A 22,127-nucleotide genomic window follows, 5' to 3' on the forward strand; every position below is an offset into this window, starting at 1 on the left:
TCAGCCGCCTTCCTGGATGAGTATTCAGCCACCCTTCTGGATGGGGATTCAGCCACTCTCCGTAATGGGGATTCAGCCACCCCCCTGGATGGGGATTCAGCCACCCTTCTGGATGGGGATTCAGCCAGTCTCCTGGATGCGGATTCAGCCACCCCCCTGGATGGGGATTCAGCCACCTCCTTAATGGGGATTCAGCCACCCTTCTGGATGGGCATTCAGCCGCCCTCCTGGGTGAGTATTCAGCCACCCTTCTGGATGGGGATTCAGCCACTCTCCTTAATGGGGATTCAGCCACCCTCCTGGATGGGGATTCAGCCACCTCCCTGGAATGGGAATTCAGCCACCTCCAATGATGGGGATTCAGCCACTCTCCTGGAGGAGGATTCAGCCGCCACTGAGGATGGGGATTCAGGCCCCCTCCTTAATGGGGATTCAGCCACCCTCCTTGATGAGGATTCAGCCACTCTCCGGGGTGGATGTTCAGCCACTCTCCTGGATTCAGGCACCTCCTGGATGGGAATTCAGCCACCCTCTCAGGATGAGGATTCAGCCACCCTTATCGATGGGGATTCAGCCACCTACCTGGATGAGGATTCCGCCACCCCCGTGGATGGGGATTCAGCCACTCTCTGGGATGGGGATTCAGCCACCGCTCTGGATCTGCATTCAGGCACCCTCCTGGATGGGGATTCAGCCACTCTCCTGGGTGAGGATTCAGCCACCTCCCTGGATAGGAATTCAGCCACCCTCCCTGGATGAGGATTCTGCCATCTCCCTGGATGAGGATTCAGCCACCCCCCTGGATGGGGATTCAGCCACCTCCTTAATGGGGATTCAGCCACCCTTCTGGATGGGCATTCAGCCGCCCTCCTGGATGAGTATTCAGCCACACTTCTGGATGGGGTTTCAGCCACCGCTCTAGATGGGGATTCAGCCACCCCCGTGGATGGGGATACAGCCACCTCCCTGGATGGGGATTCAGCCACCCTCCTGGATGAGGATTCCGCCACCCCCCTGGATGAGGATTCAGCCACCCCCCTGGATGGGGATTCAGCCACCCTCCTGGATGAGGATTCCGCCACCCCCCCTGGATGAGGATTCAGGCACCTCCCTGGATGGGGTTTCAGCCACCTCCCTGGATGGGGATTCAGCCCCCTCCCCGGAAGGGGATTCAGCCACCTCATTCATGGGGATTCAGCCACCCTCCTGGATGTGGATTCAGCCACCTCATTAATGGGGATTCAGCCACCCTCCTGGATGAGGATTCAGCCACCTCATTAATGGGGATTCAGACACCCTCCAGGATGAGGATTCAGCTGCTGTCCTGGATGAGGATTCAGCCACCCCCCTGGATGGGGATTCCGCCACCCCCGTGGATGAGGATTCAGCCACCCTTCTGGATGGGGATTCAGCCACTCTCCTAGATGAGGATTCAGCCGCCCCCCTGGATGAGGATTCTGCCAGCTCCCTGGAAGGGAATTCAGCCACCCTCCTGGTTGGGGATTCAGCCACCCTCCTGGATGGGGATTCAACCACCCCCCTGGATGGGGATTCAGCCACCCCCCTAGATGGGGATTCAGCCACTCTCGTGGATGAGGATTCTGCCACCTCCCTGGATGGGGATTCAGCCACCCTCCTGGATGGGGATTCAGCCACCTCCCTGGAATGGGAATTCAGCCATCTCCAATGATGGGGATTCAGCCACTCTCCTGGAGGAGGTTTCAGCCGCCACTGAGGATGGGGATTCAGGCCCCCTCCTTAATGGGGATTCAGCCACCCTCCTTGATGAGGATTCAGCCACTCTCCGGGGTGGATATTCAGCCACTCTCCTGGATTCAGGCACCTCCTGGATGGTAATTCAGCCACCCTCTCTGGATGAGGATTCAGCCACCCTTCTCGATGGGGATTCAGCCACCTACCTGGATGAGGATTCCGCCACCCCCCGTGGATGGGGATTCAGCCAATCTCTGGGATGGGGATTCAGCCACCGCTCTGGATCTGCATTCAGGCACCCTCCTGGATGGGGATTCAGCCACTCTCCTGGGTGAGGATTAAGCCACCTCCCTGGATGGGAATTCAGGCATGCTCCTTAATGGGGGTTCAGCCACCTCCCTGGATGGGGATTCAGCCGCTCTCCGAGATGGGGATTCAGCCACTCTCGTAGATGACGTTTGAGGCACCTCCCTGGATGGGAATTCAGCCACTCACCTGGATGTGGATTCAGCCACCTCCCTGGATGGGGATTCAGCCACTCTCCTGGATCTGGATTCAGTCACCCCCCTGGATGGGGATTCAGCCACTCTCCTGGATGAGGATTCAGTCACCACCCTGGATGGGGATTCAGCCACACTTCTGGATGAGGATTCAGCCACCTCCCTGGATGCGGATTCAGGCACCCCCCTGGATGGGGATTCAGCCACTCTCCTGCATGAGGATTCAGCCACCCCCTTGGATGGGGATTCAGACACCCTCCTGGATGAGTATTCTGCCACCCCTTTGGATGGGGATTCAGCCATCTCCTGGATGAGGATTCAGCCACCCTTCTTGATGGGAATTCAGCCACTCTCCTGGAGGAGGATTCAGCCACCCCCCTGGATGGGGATTCAGCCACCTCCTTAATGGGGATTCAGCCACCCGTCTGGATGGGCAGTCAGCCGCCCTCCTGGATGAGTATTCAGCCACCCTTCTGGATGGGGATTCAGCCAGTCTCCTTAATGGGGATTCAGCCACCCTCCTGGATGGGGATTCAGCCACCTCCCTGGAATGGGAATTCAGCCACCTCCAATGATGGGGATTCAGCCACTCTCCTGGAGGAGGATTCAGCCGCCACTGAGGATGGGGATTCAGGCCCCCTCCTTAATGGGGATTCAGCCACTCTCCTGGAGGAGGATTCAGCCACTCTCTGGGGTGGATATTCAGCCACTCTCCTGGATTCAGGCACCTCCTGGATGGGAATTCAGCCACCCTCTCTGGATGAGGATTCAGCCACCCTTCTCGATGGGGATTCAGCCCCCTCCCTGGATGGGGATTGAGCCACTCGCCGGGATGGGGATTCAGCCACTGTCCTGGATGATGATTCCGGCACCTAACTGGATGGGAATTCAGCCACCCTTCCTGGAAGAGGATTCAGCCACCCCTCTGGACGGGGATTCAGCCACTCTCCTGGATGGGGATTCAGCCGCCGCTGCGGGTGGGGATTCAGCCACTCTCCTGGATGAGGATTCAGCCACCCTTCTGGATGGGGATTCAGCCACTCTCCTGGATGAGGATTCAGCCGCCACTGCGGGTGGGGATTCAGCCACTCTCCTGGATGAGGATTCAGCCGCCACTGCGGGTGGGGATTCAGGCACCCTCCTTAATGCGGATTCAGCCACCTCCCTGGATGTGGATTCAGCCACCTCCCTGGATGAAGATGCAGCCACTCTCCGGGATGAATATTCAGCCACTATCCTGGATGACGATTCAGGCACCTCCCTGGATGGGAATTGAGCCGCCCTCTCTGGATGAGGATTCAGCCACCCTTCTCGATGGGGTTTCAGCCACCTCCCTGGAATGGGAATTCAGCCACTTCCCTTGATGGGGATTCAGCCACCCTCCTGGATGAGGATTCAGCCACTCTCCGGGATGGATATTCAGCCACTCTCCTGGATGAGGATTCAGCCACCTCCCTGGATGAGGATTCTGCCACCTCCCTGGATGGGGATTGAGCCACCTCAATGGATGGGGATTCAGCCACCCCCCTGGATGACGATTCAGCCACCTCCCTGGATGGGGATTCAGCCACCCCCCTGGATGGGGATTCAGCCAGTCTCTGGGATGGGGATTCAGCCACCACTCTGGATGAGGATTCAGCCACCTCCCTGGATGGGAATTCAGCCACCCTCCTGGATGAGGATTCAGCGACCTCCCTGGATGGGAATTCAGCCACCCTCCCTGGATGGGGATTCAGCCACCCTCCTGGACGAGGATTCAGCCACCCTCCTGGATTGGGATTCAGCCACCCATCTCGATGAGGGTTCAGCCACCCTTCTGGATGGGGATTCAGCCACTCTCCTGGATGGGGATTCAACCACTCTCCTGGATGAGGATTCAGGCATCCTCCTGGATAGGGATTCAGCCACCCTTCTCGATGAGGATTCATCCACCCTTCTGGATGGGGATTCAGCCACTCTCCTGGATGGGGATTCAGCCACTCTCCTCGATGAGGATTCAGCCGCCGCTGTGGATGGGGATTCAGGCACCCTCCTTAATGGGGATTCAGCCCCCTCCCTGGATGGGGATTCAGCCACCTCCCTGGATGGGAATTCAGCCACCCTCCCTGGATGAGGATTCTGCCATCCCACTGGATGGGGATTCAGCCACCCTCCCTGGGTGAGGATTCTGCCATCTCCATGGATGGGAATTCACCCACCTCCCTGGATGAGGATTCTGCCACCCCACTGGATAGGGACTCAGCCGCCCTCCTGGATGGGGATTCAGCCACCCCCCTGGATGGGGATTGAGCCACGCGCCTGGTTGGGGATCCAGTCCCCCCCCGGATGAGGATTCAGCCACTTTCCTGGATGTGGATTCAGCCACCTTCCTGGATGGGGATCCAGCCACCCTCCTGGATGAGGATTCAGCCAGCTCCCTGGATGGGGATTCATGCACCCCCCTGGGTGAGTATTCAGCCACCTCACTGGATGGGGATTCTGCCACCCCCCTGGATGGGGATTCAGCAACCGCTCTGGATGGGGATTCAGCCACCTCTCTGGATGGGGATTCCAGCACCCTCCTGGATCGGGATTCAGGCACCCTTTTGGATGAGGATTCAGCCACCCTCCTGGATAGGGATTCAGCCACCCTCCTGGATGAGGATTCAGCCACCCCCCTGGATGGGGATTCAGTCACTCTCCGGGTGGGGATTCAGCCACCACCTTAATGGGGATTCAGCCAACTTTCTGGAAGTGGATTCATCCACTCTCCCTAATGGGGATTCAGCCACCCTTCTGGATGGGGATTCAGCCACTCTCCTGGATGAGGATTCAGCCACCCCTCTGGATGAGGATTCTGCCACCTCCCTGGATGGGGATTCAGCCACCCCCCTGGATGGGGATTCAGTCACTCTCCGGGATGGGGATTCAGCCACCTCCTTAATGGGGATTCAGCCACCCTTCTGGATGGGGATTCAGCCACTCTCCTGGATGAGGATTCAGCCACCGCACTGGATGAGGATTCTGCCACCCCCGTGGATGGGGATTCAGCCACCCCCCAGGATGGGGATTCAGGCACCCCACTGGATGGGGATTCACCCACACTCCGGGATGGGGATTCAGCCACAGCTCTGGATGGGGATTTAGGCACCCTCCTGGATGGGGATTCAGCCACCCTCATGGATGAGTATTCAGCCACCCTTCTGGATGGGGATTCCGCCACCCTCCTGGATGGGGATTCAGCCACCCCCCTGGATGAGTATTCAGCCACCCTTCTGGATGGGGATTCAGCCACCCTTCTGCATGGGGATTCAGCCACCCTCCTGGATGAGTATTCAGCCACCCTTCTGGATGGGGATTCAGCCACCCTTCTGCATGGGGATTCAGCCACCCTCCTGGATGAGTATTCAGCCACCCTTCTGCATGGGGATTCAGCCACTCTCCTGGATGAGGATTCAGCCACCCCCCTGGATGGGGATTCAGCCACCTCCAATGATGGGGATTCAGCCACTCTCCTGGAGGAGGATTCTGCCGCCACTGAGGATGGGGATTCAGGCCCCCTCCTTAATGGGGATTCAGCCATCCTCCTTGATGAGGATTCAGCCACTCTCCGGGGTGGATATTCAGCCACTCTCCTGGATGAGGATTCAGGCGCCTCCTGGATGAGGATTCAGGCGCCTCCTGGATGGGAATTCAGCCACCCTCTCTGGATGAGGATTCAGTCACCCTTCTCGATGGGGATTCAGCCACCTACCTGGATGAGGTTTCTGCCACCCCAGTGGATGGGGATTCAGCCGCACTCCGGGACGCGGATTCAGCCACTGTTCTGGATGGGGATTCAGCCACCCTCCTGGATATGGATTCAGCCACCCTCCTGGATGTGGATTCAGCCACCTCCCTGGATGAGGATTCTGCCACCTCCCTGGATGCGGATTCAGTCACCCCCCTGGATGGGAATTCAGCCGCCCTCCTGGATGAGGATTCAGTCACCTCCCTGGCTGGGGATGCAGCCACCCTTCTGGATGGGGATTCAGCCACCCTCCTGGATGGGAATTCAGCCGCCCTCCTGGATGAGGATTCAGTCAGCTCCCTGGATGGGGATTCAGCCACCCTTCTGGATGGGGATTCAGCCACCCCCATGGATGGGGATTCAGTCACCCCCCTGGATGGGAATTCAGCCGCCCTCCTGGATGAGGATTCAGCCACCTCCCTGGATGAGGATTCAGCCACCTCCCTGGATGAGGATTCAGCCACCTCCCTGGATGAGTATTCAGCCACCCTTCTGGGTGAATATTCAGCCACCCTCCTGGATGAGTATTCAGCCACTCTTCTGGATGGGGATTCAGCCACTCTCCTGGATCAGGATTCAGCCACCCCCCTGGATGGGGATTCAGCCACCTCATTAATGGGGATTCAGCCACCCTTCTGGATGGGGATTCAGCCACCCCCCCTGGATGGGGATTCAGCCACCTCATTAATGGGGATTCAGCCACCCTTCTGGATGGGGATTCAGCCACCCTCCTGGATGAGCATTCAGCCACCCCCCGTGGATGGGGATTCAGCCACCTCCCTGGAATGGGAATTCAGCCACCTCCAATGATGGGGATTCAGCCACTCTCCTGGAGGAGGATTCAGCCGCCACTGAGGATGGGGATTCAGGCCCCCTTCTTAATGGGGATTCAGCCACCCTCCTTGATGAGGATTCAGCCACTCTCTGGGGTGGATATTCAGCCACCCCTCTGGATGGGGATTTAGCCACCTCCTTAATGGGGATTCATCCATCCTCCTGGATGTGGATCCAGATACTGTCCTGGATGGGGATTCCGCCACCCTCCTGGATGGGGATTCACCCACCTCCTTAATGGGGATTCAGCCACCCTCCTGGATGTCGATTCAGCCACCTCCCTGGAATGGGAATTCAGGCACCCCCCTGGATAGAGATTCAGCCACACCCCTGGATGGGGATTCGGCCACCCTCCTGGATGGGGATTCAGCCACCTCCCTGGATGTGGATTCCGCCACTCTCCTGGATGGGGATTCTGTCACCCCCCTGGATGGTGATTCACCCACCCTCCTGGATGGGGATTCAGCCACTCTCCTGGATGAGTATTCAGCCACCCTTCGGGATGAGGATTGAGCCACTCTCCTGGATGAGGATTCAGCCACCCCCCTGGACGGGGATTCCGCCACTGCCTTAATGGAGATTCAGCCACCCTCCTGGATGGGGATTCTGCCACCTCCCTGGAATGGGAATTCAGCCACCTCCCTTGATGGGGCTTCAGCCACTCTCCTGGATGAGGATTCAGTCGCCGTTGTGGATGGGGATACAGGCACCCTCCTTAGTGGGGATTCTGCCACCTCCCTGGGTGGGGATTCAGCCACCGTCCGGGATGGATATTCAGGCACTCTCCTGGATGAGGATTCAGGCACCTCCCTGGATGGGGATTCAGGCACCCTCCTGAATGAGGGTTCTGCCACCTCCCGGATGGGGATTCAGGCACCCCCCTGGATGGGGATTCAGCCACCCTCTGGGATGGGGATTCTGTCACCGCTCTGGATGGGGATTCAGGCACCCTCCTGGATGGGGATTCAGCCACCTCCCTGGATGGGAATTCAGCCACCCTCCCTGGATTAGGATTCAGCCACCCTTCTGGATGGGGATTCAGCCACCTCCCTGGATGAGGATTCCGCCACCCCTCTGGATGGGGATTCAGCCACAACTTTTGGAAGGTGATTCAGCCACACTCCTTGATGTGGATTCAGCCACACTCCTTGATGTGGATTCAGCCACCTCCCTGGATGAGGATTCCGCCGCCGCTCTGGATGAGGATTCAGCCACCCCCCTGCATGGGGATTCAGCCACTCTCTGTGATGGGGATTCAGCCACCGCTCTGGATGGGGATTCAGGCACCCTCCTGGATGGGGATTCAGCCACTCTCCTGGGTGAGGATTCAGCCACCTCCCTGGATGGGAATTCAGCCACCCTCCCTGGATGAGGATTCAACCACCCTTCTGGATGGGGATTCAGCCACCTGCCTGGATGAGGTTTCTGCCATCTCCCTAGATGAGGATTCAGCCACCCCTCTGGATGGGGATTCAGCCACGCCTTTGGAAGGTGATTCAGCCACACTCCTGGATGTGGATTCAGCCACCTCCCTGGATGAGGATTCCGCCACCGCTCTGGATGGGGATTCAGCCACTCTCCTGGATGAGGATTCAGCCACCTCCCTGGATGGGGATTAAGCCACTCTCCTGGATGAGGATTCAGCCGCCGCTCTGCATGGGGATTTATGTGAGGTATCCCTGTCCTTGGCAGGGGGGTTGGGACTGTCTTATCCTTGTTGTCCTTTCCAACCCTGACAGTTCTGTGACTCTGTGTCTTATCCTCTGCCTCAGCATGCTTAATACTTATAGCATTTCAGGACAGAGAGGAAAATCTGATCAGTGACATTCAGGCCAGAAATCTGCCCCCAGCCCAAGGCCCAGCAGCTCCTGCTGAATGAAATCAGTCCCATTACCATCAGTCCTTCATTACATGTCCTTGGGAGCAGAAGCTTTCTGGGTCCCTGCACTTCACTGCCTCTAAAAGAAACTTTAATTTGCTGCTGCCAAAGCCGGAGAAATCACATCAGTAACCCACTGAGTTGTCAAGAAATGTTGAAAGCCACAGACATGGCTTCAGCCACTCCAGCTCCAAGGCCATAGAGCTCTCTGTGATTGCGAGCAGGAGAGCAGGGATGCCAGGGCTGAGCAGTGTGACACCTGAATAATCAGCAGTTTGAACTTGCTGCTGACCTTTTCCTGCCTCAGGGATGATTGCCTGCCTGAGCTGAAGGTGCACAAATGGTGTTATGAGCTGTAGGGACTTCAGCCTCTCTGTCATTTCATTTTGCCATTAGCTCAGTTTACCAAAGGAGCTCCAGCACTGAGGTCTGATTCAAAAGGGAGCTGCTGAGAGGAAACGTTGGGGGAGTTGTGGCTTTCTTTTCTTCTTTTCTTTTCTTTTCTTTTCTTTTCTTTTCTTTTCTTTTCTTTTCTTTTCTTTTCTTTTCTTTTCTTTTCTTTTCTTTTCTTTTCTTTTCTTTTCTTTTCTTTTCTTTTCTTTTCTTTTTTTTCCTCATTTTCTCTTCCTCTCCTCTCCTCTCCTCTCCTCTCCTCTCCTCTCCTCTCCTCTCCTCTCCTCTCCTCTCCTCTCCTCTCCTCTCCTCTCCTCTCCTCTCCTCTCCTCTCCTCTCCTCTCCTCTCCTCTCCTCTCCTCTCCTCTCCTCTCCTCTCCTCTCCTCTCCTCTCCTCTCCTCTCCTCTCCTCTCCTCTCCTCTCCTCTCCTCTCCTCTCCTCTCCTCTCCTCTCCTCTCCTCTCCTCTCCTCTCCTCTCCTCTCCTCTCCTCTCCTCTCCTCTCCTCTCCTCTCCTCTCCTCTCCTCTCCTCTCCTCTCCTCTCCTCTCCTCTCCTCTCCTCTCCTCTCCTCTCCTCTCCTCTCCTCTCCTCTTTTTTATCTTCTTTTCTTTTCTTTGATGCCGAATTTTGCCCCAAAAGGCAAGAATAACTGCCTAAGAGACTCAGTTTAAGTCAGATAGACAGGAGGTATTTTATTAGCAACGCGTTGGAGAAATCACTAAATGGATTTCTACCTTTCCCGTAACAAAAGCATGTCTTTTATACAGTTTTGGATGTGGTATTGCATCAGATCACATACATAATCATATCTCTGCATACATATTCATAAGAGGTGTGGTGTAGGCGGAGCGTGGGCGGGGACATCTCTTTTGAGGATCCTCTTGGTGGTCTTTCCGGTGGCCTTCATCATGGGCAGGGGTCTCCTGATGAGTCTTCCTCTCTTAAACTTTTGAACCCTTTCCTAATTTGGTCAATTCCCGGTGTGCCTGGCTTAGTTTTACTGACTGGACAAGGCTGTTAGGGTCAGTTTGACCTTGTCGGCCCTGAATCATGCTTGCTCTGTCAGTTCTTATCACTTATCTCCTTTCTCTGTCACAGTGTCCCATGCCTCAGTCGATTTATTGCTCTATGTGATTTGTGCTTCCTTCAATTGCTAACCCATTATTTCTTAAAAGCTATCTGTTTTGGGGCTTCATTTCCCCCCTTTTTCTTATAACTTACGAATTCTTTCGTCAAATTCTAATCCAATAGGGCTCTGATATGCTCGTACCATAGCCCAAACCATTTGGGTCCTTTTTAGTATGATTCTTAGTCTCCACCACATACAAATATTTGTGAGAGTTAATAGTAGCAGAACTACAATTACTATTAGCATTGGGTGCACCAGATAGTTGAAGACCTGTGTAGCTGTTGGGGAGTATCCTGTAAAGATGTCCCACCAATGTTGCTGGCCTACTTGTTCTACTTTGGTCAGGACATCCTTTATTTTTTCTGAATTATGTTCTACCTGCCATACCATTCGTTTAGTCGTTTGATTCACCTTTTGCACCAATTCCTTCACTTTAGGATGTGCGAGCATCGCTTTAAGAATTTTGACGTCCATCCCTATTTGTAATTTCGGTATCTCTTGATATAGGTTAAAATCTGCGTTAATTAGCTTAATTAGCTGTTGAGTAGTTATTGGGACAGTATAATGAAAATCACAACCCACTATTTTGGTGAAGTTGCACACACAGAAGTTAGTATTGTTAGTCTCCTCTTGGCAATTATCTATAGTGACGTTGTCACAAGCTGTCCTCACGCAAGCACACCCATTCCCTATACAGTAAACTTGTGATTGTGTTCTATTATGTGAAAGCATTTCAAAGGTACATATACTGTTTTCGACATCACAGTATCACAGTATCACTTAGGTTGGAAAGGACCTCGAGGATCATCCAGTCCAACCTGACACCGCAGACCCCATGACTAGACCATGGCACCAAGTGCCACGTCCAATCTCCCCTTGAACGTCTCCAGGGTCGATGACTCAACCACCTCCCTGGGCAACCCATTCCAATGCCGAATGACTCGCTCGGTGAAGAACTTCCTCCTCACCTCGAGTCTGAACCTCCCCTGGCGCAGCTTGAGACTGTGTCCCCTTGTTCTGGTGCTGGTTGCCTGGGAGAAGAGGCCAACTCCCTCCTGGCTACAACCACCCTTCAGGTAGTTGTAGAGGGCAATAAGGTCACCCCTGAGCCTCCTCTTCTCCAGGCTAAACAATCCCAGCTCCCTCAGCCTCTCCTCATAGGGCTTGTGTTCAAGGCCTCTCACCAGCCTTGTTGCCCTTCTCTGGACACTCTCAAGTGTCTCAATGTCCTTCTTAAACTGAGGAGCCCAGAACTGGACACAGTACTCAAGGTGCGGCCTAACCAGAGCAGAGTACAGGGGCACTATGACCTCCCTGCTCCTGCTGGCCACACTATTCCTAATGCAGGCCAGAATGCTATTGGCCCTCCTGGCCACCTGAGCACACTGCTGGCTCATATTCAGGTGGCTGTCGATCAGCACACCCAGGTCCCTCTCTGTCTGGGAGCTCTCCAGCCACTCCGACCCCAGCCTATAGCTCTGCATGGGATTGCCATAGCCAAAGTGCAGCACTCGGCACTTGGACTTGTTGAAAGCCATCCCATTGGACTCTGCCCATCTTTCCAGTCGGTCGAGGTCCCTCTGCAGAGCCTTTCTACCCTCTAATTGACTAACATCTGCCCCTAACTTTGTGTCATCTGCAAACTTGCTGATGACTGACTCTACCCCTTCATCCAGATCATCAACGAATATGTTGAAGAGGACAGGGCCCAGCACTGATCCCTGGGGGACACCACTGGTGACTGGCCTCCAGCTGGATGCGGCACCGTTCACGACCACTCTCTGGGCCCGGCCCTCCAGCCAGTTCCTAACCCAGCACAGAGTGTAGTGGTCCAATCCACAGGCTGACAGCTTAGTCAGCAGTTTGCTGTGGGGGACGGTGTCAAAGGCCTTGCTGAAGTCTAGGTAGACCACATCCACAGGCCTCCCCACATCCACCAGGCGGGTCACCTGATCATAGAAAGAGATCAGGTTGGAGAGGCAGGATCTGCCCTTCCTGAATCCATGTTGGCTGGACCTGAGCCCTTGGCCATCCTTCAGGTGCGCAGTTATTGCTGCCAGGATAATCTGCTCCATCACTTTCCCTGGCACTGAGGTCAGGCTGACTGGCCTGTAGTTTCCAGGTTCCTCCATCCGACCCTTCTTGTGGATGGGGACCACGTTGGCCAGTTTCCAGTCATCTGGGACCTCACCGGTGAGCCAGGACTGGAGGAAAATGATGGAGAGTGGCCTAGCTAGCACATCCGCCAGCTCTCTCAGCACCCTAGGATGGATCCCATCTGGTCCCATGGACTTGTGGATATCCAAGTGGTCAGCAGATCTAAGCATAAATCTTCTGCTTCTACTACAGCGTTTTCGCAAACATAGCCTAATTGTCCTCTAGGAATACATGCCTCTGTGCTAACTGATTGCCACCTATTTTTGGTATAATCATAACTGGCCCAGACATTGTGGTCTATTGGTCTGACAATGACATGTTGATGTATTGTCCCTAGAGTGAGGATAGGAAAGATAGCTCTTTCTTCTGCCGTACTGATGGTGAGGACATAAGCTTCAATGTGATCTCGTTGAGGCTCATAAGTGAAATTTACTAATTGCCACCAGGCTTGGTGGTCCTTCTCAAATTGTGTAGTGTGATTGTCCTTTAATATTGTTTCCCTTATTTCTTGAGGTAATGTACCTGACATTCCCTCTCTCATTATTCCTGCCGCTACTGATTGTACCCATTGTTGTGTCTGAGAGCATTGGATAGCGAGTGCAATGTCTCTACTAAGTTCCCCTGTATAATCAGCGAGCTTCACAAAATCCTCTGCAGTATGGTTTGCTACCATGGTTAGTAATTTTACTGCTAGCGATTGCGTTTCTGCTAATGTAAGCACGGATGAACTCAGGGGCACTTTGAGTTTTCCTAAGTTGGTGGTGACAGTACTTAATTTGTTCACCAATACCTCTTGATCTACTGCATTTAGTATTCCAAATCCAGTGCCGACCCATCCACTTATATCTCTTTGCGCCCGTCTGTGATAAGACCTAGTTGCCAGCCATGCATTCCATCCCTTAAGGCTTTGCTGTATAAATGGTCGGCAATCCTTCTGCAAATATGTAACATCGGTGTGAATGTTCATCTTCACCTTTTTCAGGGAATAAGTGGGGTCTAACAATAATTTTAGTTCATTAGATTTTCTTATCACTTGAGGCCCTATAAAGGTTAGGTTATGTACTACTTTACATCCTATCGGTAGAGTGTTTTCTTGGGGCAAGTCTAAATCTGGATACAATGGGATCACGTCCCCCGGTAATTGCACCTTATATTCGACAGCATGCCCAGGGAAGCCTAAACCCTGTTCCAGCATTTTCAACTGTCTTTCGCATACGAAGGACATTGATTGATCCAATCTAAATGCCATTTCACACTGTGCTTTCCCTTCCTCAGGACCATTAGATGCTACGATCTTTCCCGCAGGAAAGAGAAGAGGGTGTAGGTCAAGGGTTATGTTTTGGGGATGTAGTTCCCCAAGCGAATCTTCTCTATAAATTACCGAGTTATGGGGTTGTAATCCGGGTGGATCTTCCCTGAAGTCACTCCACTGGCATGAAATTGGACCCTTTTGCTGGACCCAGACGGTGGACTTGCCCATTTTCACTGGACTAAAGGTAATTAGGTTATGTTTAGAGTCTGGCATCAAGGGTCGAATTGTTAATACTAGCCGCCTTGTTTTTCCATCCACTGGGTCAAGCTCTCGACACCCAATTTGGATTTGATCACCCTTGTATGCTACCATGGAGGGCTGATGCCATACTTTACTCATGTATGGCTGATTGTTACGTAAGGCATAAACCTCGAAATAGGGTCCCTTCTTTCCCCTCTCCAGGTGGATACACTGGTGTGCATGAGACCATGGGTCTATTGGGGCAGAGCCTTGGGGAAGAGCTATACTTATCGAGAGTCCAATGATCAGAGTTGTAAAGGTTTGAGGTGGAGTCAGGATCATGACGTCTGCTCCTCTGGTTTGTTCTCCGGAGCTTTCTTGACTCGTGAATAATGGATCCACGTAGGTCGCTCCTTGATCCGAACCGCGGTGAAGGTAGTCAGCAGCACTTGGAAAGGTCCTTCCCACTTCTCTTGTAGGGGTTTCACTAAAAATCACCGGGATTAAACGAATGCAATTTACAATCAGGTTGTTTAGGTTGGTGCTCTATCACCACAGTAGCATTTTTGTCAAACTGTTTTCCCACCGTAATTACATAATCATAAATGTACTGATCACCGATTTGGCCTATAGCGTCCCCATTCACGACTTGCATAGCATAAGGTCTACCGTACAAAATTTCAAATGGGCTTATCTTTTCTTTTGATCTTGGTTTGACTCTCAGCCTCAGTAGAGCAATAGGCAGAGCTTGATACCACTGCAAATTAGTCTCCTGACATATTTTGGCAATTTGCTGTTTAATAAGGTGATTCATCTTTTCCACTTGCCCACTGGCCTGTGGACGGTAAGGCGTGTGTAATTGCCATTTGATTTGTAATGCTTTGCTTATTGCTCTCACTGCTTTTGCACAGAAATGTGTACCCCTATCCGAAGAAATGCTCTTCGGTACCCCAAACCGTGGAATAATTTCATTCAACAGTACTTTAGTTACTTCTCTTTCCTTATTTGTCCTGCAAGGGAATGCTTCAGGCCACCCAGAAAACGTATCAGTTAATACCAATTAATACCAACAAATACCGAAACCCCCCTTTTCTTGGGAGTTCAGAAAAATCAATTTGCCATACTTCACCTGGGAATTTACCTCGATTTATGGCTCCTTGGTGTACCTTGGTTCCCGTATTCGGGTTGTTTTTCAGACACCGCTCGCACTGGGATATAACGTGTTTTATAGTAGTAAATAATTTTGGTCCTGCTATCCTGGTTTGCAAATATTGGTGAAGCGAATCTAGACCCCAATGGGCCTTCTCATGTTCTGCCTTTACAAACTGCCACATCACGTTTCCTGGTATTACTAACTGTCCTGTTTCCAATTGACCCCAACCATTTTCTAATATTTTGCCCTTCCTTCTTCGTATCCACCTATGATCTGATTCCTGGTAATCTGGCTGGATGTTGGTATCCAGCTCTCCTGGTATTAGGGCCGTTATTTTCACTTCCCTAGTCCTCGTGGCAGCCAATTTAGCTTCTGTATCTGCCTTCCTGTTTCCTATTTCTGGAATAGTGTTACCTTTCAAATGTCCCTTACAATGCATTATGGCCACTTGTGCTGGGAGCTGGACCGCCCCTAGCAATCGCAGAACCTCCTCTGCATGTTTGACCGTTTTTCCTTGTGTAGTCAACAGTCCTCTTTCTTTCCAAATGGCTCCATGAGCATGTACAATGGAAAAGGCATATTTAGAGTCTGTCCATATATTAATTTGCATGTTCTCCGCCAATTCCAGGGCTCGAGTCAGAGCTATCAGTTCTGCCTTTTGAGCTGAGGTCCCTGCAGGCAAGGAGTTCGACTCAATTACCCTTTCTGTAGTAGTGACTGCATAGCCAGCCATTCTTACTCCTCGCTTCACGAAGCTGCTGCCATCTGAGAACCAGTTGTCTGCATCTTCGAACGGCTCTTCTTTGAGATCCGGGCGACTGGAGTAGACTGCTTCAATTGTTTCCAGGCAGTCATGTTCGATGGGTTCTGCTGGGTCTCTTCCTTCTAGAAATGAAGCTGGGTTCACAATGTTAGTCACCTGAATGGTTATGTCATCTGATTCAGCCAGGATGGCCTGGTATTTTAGGAATCTGGAAGGCGACAGCCAATGGTTGCCTTTCTGTTCCAGCACAGCTGACACACTGTGAGACACTAACACAGTCATCTTTTGACCCAACGTGAGCTTCCTGGCCTCTTCTATGTTAATTATTACTGCGGCCACTGCCCTCAGACAGCCTGGCCATCCTTTACTTACTTCATCCAATCACTTGGAGAAGTAGGCCACAGCTCTCTTGTGTGGTCCCAATTGCTGTGCTAGGACTCCTAGGGCCATCCCTTGCCGCTCATGGGAGAACAGCCAGAATGGTTTTGATACATCTGGGAGACCTAAGGCCGGTGCTCTCATTAGCTCCAGCTTCAACTTCTTGAAGGCCCCTTCTGCCTCGGGAGTCCAAACTAGGACGTTCTTAGTCTCCTTCAACAAATCATACAGTGGTTTAGCGAGTATCCCGTACTGGTAGATCCATAGCCGACACCACCCTGTCATCCCCAGAAAGGCGCGCAGATCTCTCACCATCTCTGGTTTAGGTATCTGGCAGATGGCCTCTTTCCTAGCTGCTCCCAGGGATCGCTGTCCTCTGGAGACTTCGTATCCCAGGTACACCACTTCTTTTTGCACCAGCTGTGCTTTCTGTTGAGAAACTCGATATCCACTTAAACCCAGGAAATTTAACAAGGAAATAGTCCATTCAATGCATTCTTCCTCTGTCACCGTTGCTATTAGGAGGTCGTCTACGTACTGCAGAAGGGTGCCATCTCCCAGCGGCCTTTCCCACTGTTCTAATTCTTTGGCTAACTGGTTCCCAAAAATCGTGGGGGAATTGCACCATCCTTGGGGCAATACCGTCCAGGTAAGTTGAGTCTTTCTTCCTCTATCTACAGATTCCCACTCAAAGGCAAAAATCTTTTGACTCTCGGGAGCTAAGGGAAGGCAGAAGAATGCATCTTTTAAATCTAATACGGTGAACCAGGCCAAATTATCCTTCAGTCTAGTTAAAAGTGTGTATGGATTAGCAACTACTGGATGTAATGTCTTGGTTATTTCGTTTACTGCTCTCAGATCCTGAACTAGTCTATAGGCTCCGTTAGGTTTCTTCACTGGCAGGATTGGTGTATTAAAATCTGATTCGCATTCTACCAATAACCCCAGTTCCAAAAACCTTTCGATTATGGGCTCGATCCCCTTCCTGTCTTCTATCCTCAGAGGGTATTGTTTTCTTATGACTGGTTTTGCCCCAACTTTAAGTTCAACAACAATCGGTACTGCTTGTTTTGATTTTCCAGGTATATCAGTAGCCCACACTAATGGGTACGTCTTGTTCAGAATTCGCTCGAAATTGTGATTCTCAAGTTTAGGTTCCACACAACTGATCGTTAGGCTTAGAGCTATAATCAGTTGTTCTTCATTTACTTGTAATTCCAATTTGTCTTTGTTGAATTTTATTATGGCTCCCAAGTTCTCCAATAGGTCTCTCCCCAATAAGGGCTTTGGCGAATTTGGTAAATACAGGAACTGATGAATTCCCATCTGTTTCCCAATTTTGTATTTAATGGGTTTCAAAAAGTAAGCCTTTTCTGGTTGGCCTGTTGCTCCCACAACTTGTACAAATTAATCACTTTTAGGTACCAATTCCTGATTTAAAACCGAAAAAGTTGCTCCCGTATCAACCAAAAAGTTCAATTCCTTTTTACCTTCCCCTAGCTCCATTTTAACCAGTGGGTCTGCTAGGGTATGGCCCACCGGTCCCCCTCATTCACTATCCTGATGTGTGGTAGTAGTAGTGGCCATGAGCCTTTCCCTTCGTTGGGGGCATTCTCGCTTCCAGTGTCCCATCTGTAGGCAGTACGCACATTGATTTGACCCCACCCTAGCTGGGTGGGGTTGGAGCCTCCCTCCCCTTCCTGCTGGGTTGCCTCTACCTCTTCCCCTGGTTCCAGGTTCCGAGTAACCTGTCTTCTGAGCTGCCACTGCTACAGCCACTACTCTCGCTATCCTCCTGTCCTCTTTTTTCTTCTCCTCAATCTCTCTATTATTGTATACTTTCCATGCCTCATTCAGCAGTGTCTCTAGGTTTTTATTTGCTGGATGCTCAAGTTTTTGTAATTTCTTCCTGATGTCTGGGTTACTCTGTCCCATCATCAACCCTAACAAGTGCTGTTTCCCTTCCTCTGTTGCTGGGTCCAGGGGTGTATATTGTCTCATCGCTGCCCTAAGTCTATCCAAAAACTCTGATGGGGTCTCATCCTTTCCCTGCCTGATGTCATATAGCATTGACCAGTTGATAGCCTTAGGGATCGCATTACGCAAGCCCATCGCTATCAGTTTTCTATACTGCACTAGCTGTTGATAGTGCTTGGCATTGTCCGGGTCCCATTCTGCTTTATTGCTGGGAAAATTATCTTCTAGTCTTCCTGATAATACTTGAGCATGTCGTTTTCCTGTTTCCAATACGAGTTCCCTTTCTGTATCTGTCAATTCTGACAGCATCACTTCTATATCCTCCCAATCAATATCTAAATTCTTTGCCATTAATTCAAACCTCTTCGCCACTCCCTCAGGATTTCTCCTGAAATTCCTTGCCTCATCCCTCCAACTGTTCAAATCATTTGTCGAGAACGGCACCTTTACTCTAGTCTTTTCCCCTAACGTTGGTACAACTTGTCGGAGAGGAGCTATCATATGGTTCCCTTCCTCTCTTTGCTTTGCTTCCCCCCGTGCCACAGATCTGGTATAATACGAGTGACCAATCTCTTCCCCGGGATCTCCTTCCTGTGCTTCAATGTCTCCCCTATTCTTTCTCTTCTCTTTCCTCTTCCCCCTTTCCTGTTCTTCATTTTCCCCTCCTATCTCTATTACACCATCCATCCGATTCTCGTCCTGTGTCTGTCGCCCTTTTTGTATCTGCCGGCTCCTATCCTGTCCCGGGCTGCTGTCCCTCTCATCCTCTGCTCCCCTCCCATTTCTCTCATCCTTTATCCGAATTACTATATTAAGTTGTTCCCTGCCCCCCTTTTTGCATGTCTCGTTATCATCCTTTTCACTATATCTCAATTCAGAGACGTCGCCTCTCAGTTTAGAGACGCCGCTTCCCAGCGAGTTACTTTTGTCCCCAGTCCTTGGTGTGCTGGTTTCCATTCTACAAATGTCTCCACTTCTGGATGTGTTGTTATCCCCATATGGACTGAACTCGGGCAGGCTACGTGTCTCCCTTTGGCTCTCTGCTCCTGACGGACTGCCTTCCTCCCTTTCGACTTCTAGTCTGGGTGGGCTGTCAGCATCCATGTAGCTCCCCAACCCCTGTGGACTATCTAGTCCCTGAGGGCTGCTTTTCCTCTCGTCATTCCCCGATTTTAATGGACTATCTTCCTCCCAACTGTTGTCTAACTTCTGAGGGCTGTGCCCAAACTTAGATTTCCACCATCGCTCCAGTTCCTCTAATGGGCTAGGATCCCCTTGTTCCTCTTTTGGCCTGGGAAGAGGCCCTTCCCACCCTGGAGCGAATGGATGGTATTCCCTCAGGCTTATTTCGCTCTCCTTTCCACTATCTCTTCTTGTTAGCTTGAGACACTGCTGTCCAATACTACATGCATCACAGCAACGTTCTTTAGGCTTTGGACCCTTCTTATCCCTTTCCAGGGCTAATACTAGGGGATCCTGAGGGGCTACATTAATTCCGCACTCTTTTTGCCACTCAGGTTTATTCCTTAGAGTGAAGAACATGTCTGCGTACATCACCTCATCCCATTTATTGAGCCGGCGGAGGAAGAGCATCAGTTGTAAAACAGTGTTATAATTAGTTGTTCCCTCCGGTGGCCATTTCTCATTGTCGTCTAACTTATACAACGGCCACCACTGTGTACAATATTTAAGGAGTGTCTTTTTACTTATGCTTCCCCCTGGAACTCCTCCCAAGTCCTTCCAATGCTTCAAGATACATCCTAATGGAGTTTTCATATTTACGTCCTTACTCTGTCGTCCTCCCATGGCTGTTCCCGGAATAGTCTCTTTCTCCCACAAGCACTATATACCAATATATTTTAACACACAATTTTCAATCGCTTTGTCCGTCTCCGACCTGGCTTCTCGCGAAGAACAGGAAATGCGGATCAGGACTCCCTCTTGCTTCGCAGCGATGCTGCGTCTCATTCACTCACACTCTTAACGCATCCATCCAAACTATCCTACCTTACCCGAGTACACTGCTTTACCACGAGATGTCGCTGGTCAACCGTATAATACCGATACCAGTCAGCTTCGGGATGTCAGCTGTAAACCAAGGTACGGTTTGCAGATGATATCACAATAAATTCTTACACACAAAAGAGATTACAGTTAACACAAAATACCGAGTACTAAATTACGAGATTCTTGCAGACAACATAACAATGTTAGACAAAAGTGTAACACAAATGTACCCTCTCAGAAGCACAGCAACAACATTAAGATGAAAGAGAAACATACACCCGATTAACAAGCACCCAGTGGGGACTCCAACCCCTATTTCCAGTGGGGACTCCAACCCCTGTTTCCAGTGGGGACTCCAACCCCTATAAACGGGATTATGCCAGGGCGTCCCCAGGCCTTCCCATCAGGTGACCACGTCTGGTCCCCGTTTCCCAGTCAAAGCGCTTTTATCCCCAAACAAATAAACAGTTAAAATACCTCTTGATTGGAGCAGGAGATGCAGGTAACCCTTTGTCCACCAACGAGCGCTGGTCCGGGGGGGGTCTCTTCTGACAAAAAAGTCGTCAGGGGCGCCCAGAGGGTCCCGGCCCCGGACCCGGCTCGGGAGGACCCCTTAAGGTCTGGATCTCCTGCCTGGCTCACCAGAAAATGATGCCGAATTTTGCCCCAAAAGGCAAGAATAACTGCCTAAGAGACTCAGTTTAAGTCAGATAGACAGGAGGTATTTTATTAGCAACGCGTTGGAGAAATCACTAAATGGATTTCTACCTTTCCCGTAACAAAAGCATGTCTTTTATACAGTTTTGGATGTGGTATTGCATCAGATCACATACATAATCATATCTCTGCATACATATTCATAAGAGGCGTGGTGTAGGCGGAGCGTGGGCGGAGACATCTCTTTTGAGGATCTTCTTGGTGGTCTTTCCGGTGGCCTTCATCATGGGCAGGGGTCTCCTGATGAGTCTTCCTCTCTTAAACTTTTGAACCCTTTCCTAATTTGGTCAATTCCCGGTGTGCCTGGCTTAGTTTTACTGACTGGACAAGGCTGTTAGGGTCAGTTTGACCTTGTCGGCCCTGAATCATGCTTGCTCTGTCAGTTCTTATCACTTATCTCCTTTCTCTGTCACAGTGTCCCATGCCTCAGTCGATTTATTGCTCTATGTGATTTGTGCTTCCTTCAATTGCTAACCCATTATTTCTTAAAAGCTATCTGTTTTGGGGCTTCATCTTGAAGTGTTTCCTGACAACTAAATAAATCCCAGAACAGACTCAAGAACAGAAGTGTTTAGAATTGTTCTAGTATTGAGAGAAGTTCTCCTCCCCCTGTACTCTGCCCTGGTAAGGCCACATAGAATCACAGACTCACAGAATTGTCAGGGCTGGAAGGGACCTCAGGGCTCAGCCAGCTCCAACCCCCCTGCCATGGCCAGGGACACCTCACACTACAGCAGGTTGCTCACAGCCACATCCAGCCTGGCTGCAAACACCTCCAGGCAGGAGGCTTCCACCACCTCCCTGGGCAACCTGTGCCAGTCTCTCACCACCCTCATGGGGAACAACTTCTTCCTCACATCCAATCTCAATCTCCCCACTTCTAGTTTTGCTTCATCCCCCCCCCCCCCCCTCCCCAGTCCTATCACTCCCTGACACCCTCAAAAGTCCCTCCCCAGCTTTCTTGAAGCCCTCTTCAGATCCTGGAAGGCCACAATTAGGTCTCCTGGGAGCCTTCTCTTCTCTAGACTCAATAGTCCCCAGATCTGTGTCCTCCAGTGAACTACTGGAGGGAATCATAGGGTCACAAAGATACTTAGGGGATTGAGTTAGGGTCTGTCTGAGGATGTGAAGGTGAAAAACCTGGGGCTGTATAGCCTGCAACAGGCTGCCCAAGGAGGTGGTGGAGTCACCATCCCTGGAGGTGTTCCAATGTGTGGCCCTGGCGCTTGGGGACAGCGTTTGGTGGGCATGATGGTGTTGATGGC

The 22,127-nt window shown here is 51.4% G+C and overlaps 1 protein-coding gene across 1 annotated transcript; it reads right to left on the bottom strand.

Moving 5' to 3' along the window:
* Positions 1-14,205: 14,205 nt before the first annotated feature.
* On the bottom strand, positions 14,206-19,242 carry LOC137454848 (uncharacterized). The gene is given in 3 exon segments (XM_068165201.1): positions 14,206-14,354; positions 15,009-17,558; positions 17,880-19,242. Coding segments are annotated over 3 exon segments (4,062 nt in total).
* Positions 19,243-22,127: the final 2,885 nt, after the last annotated feature.

Source organism: Melanerpes formicivorus, unplaced genomic scaffold, assembly GCF_026170545.1.
Source record: "Melanerpes formicivorus ecotype bairdi unplaced genomic scaffold, bMelFor1.0.p_v2 SCAF_86, whole genome shotgun sequence".
Classification (NCBI taxonomy): Eukaryota; Metazoa; Chordata; class Aves; order Piciformes; family Picidae; genus Melanerpes; species Melanerpes formicivorus.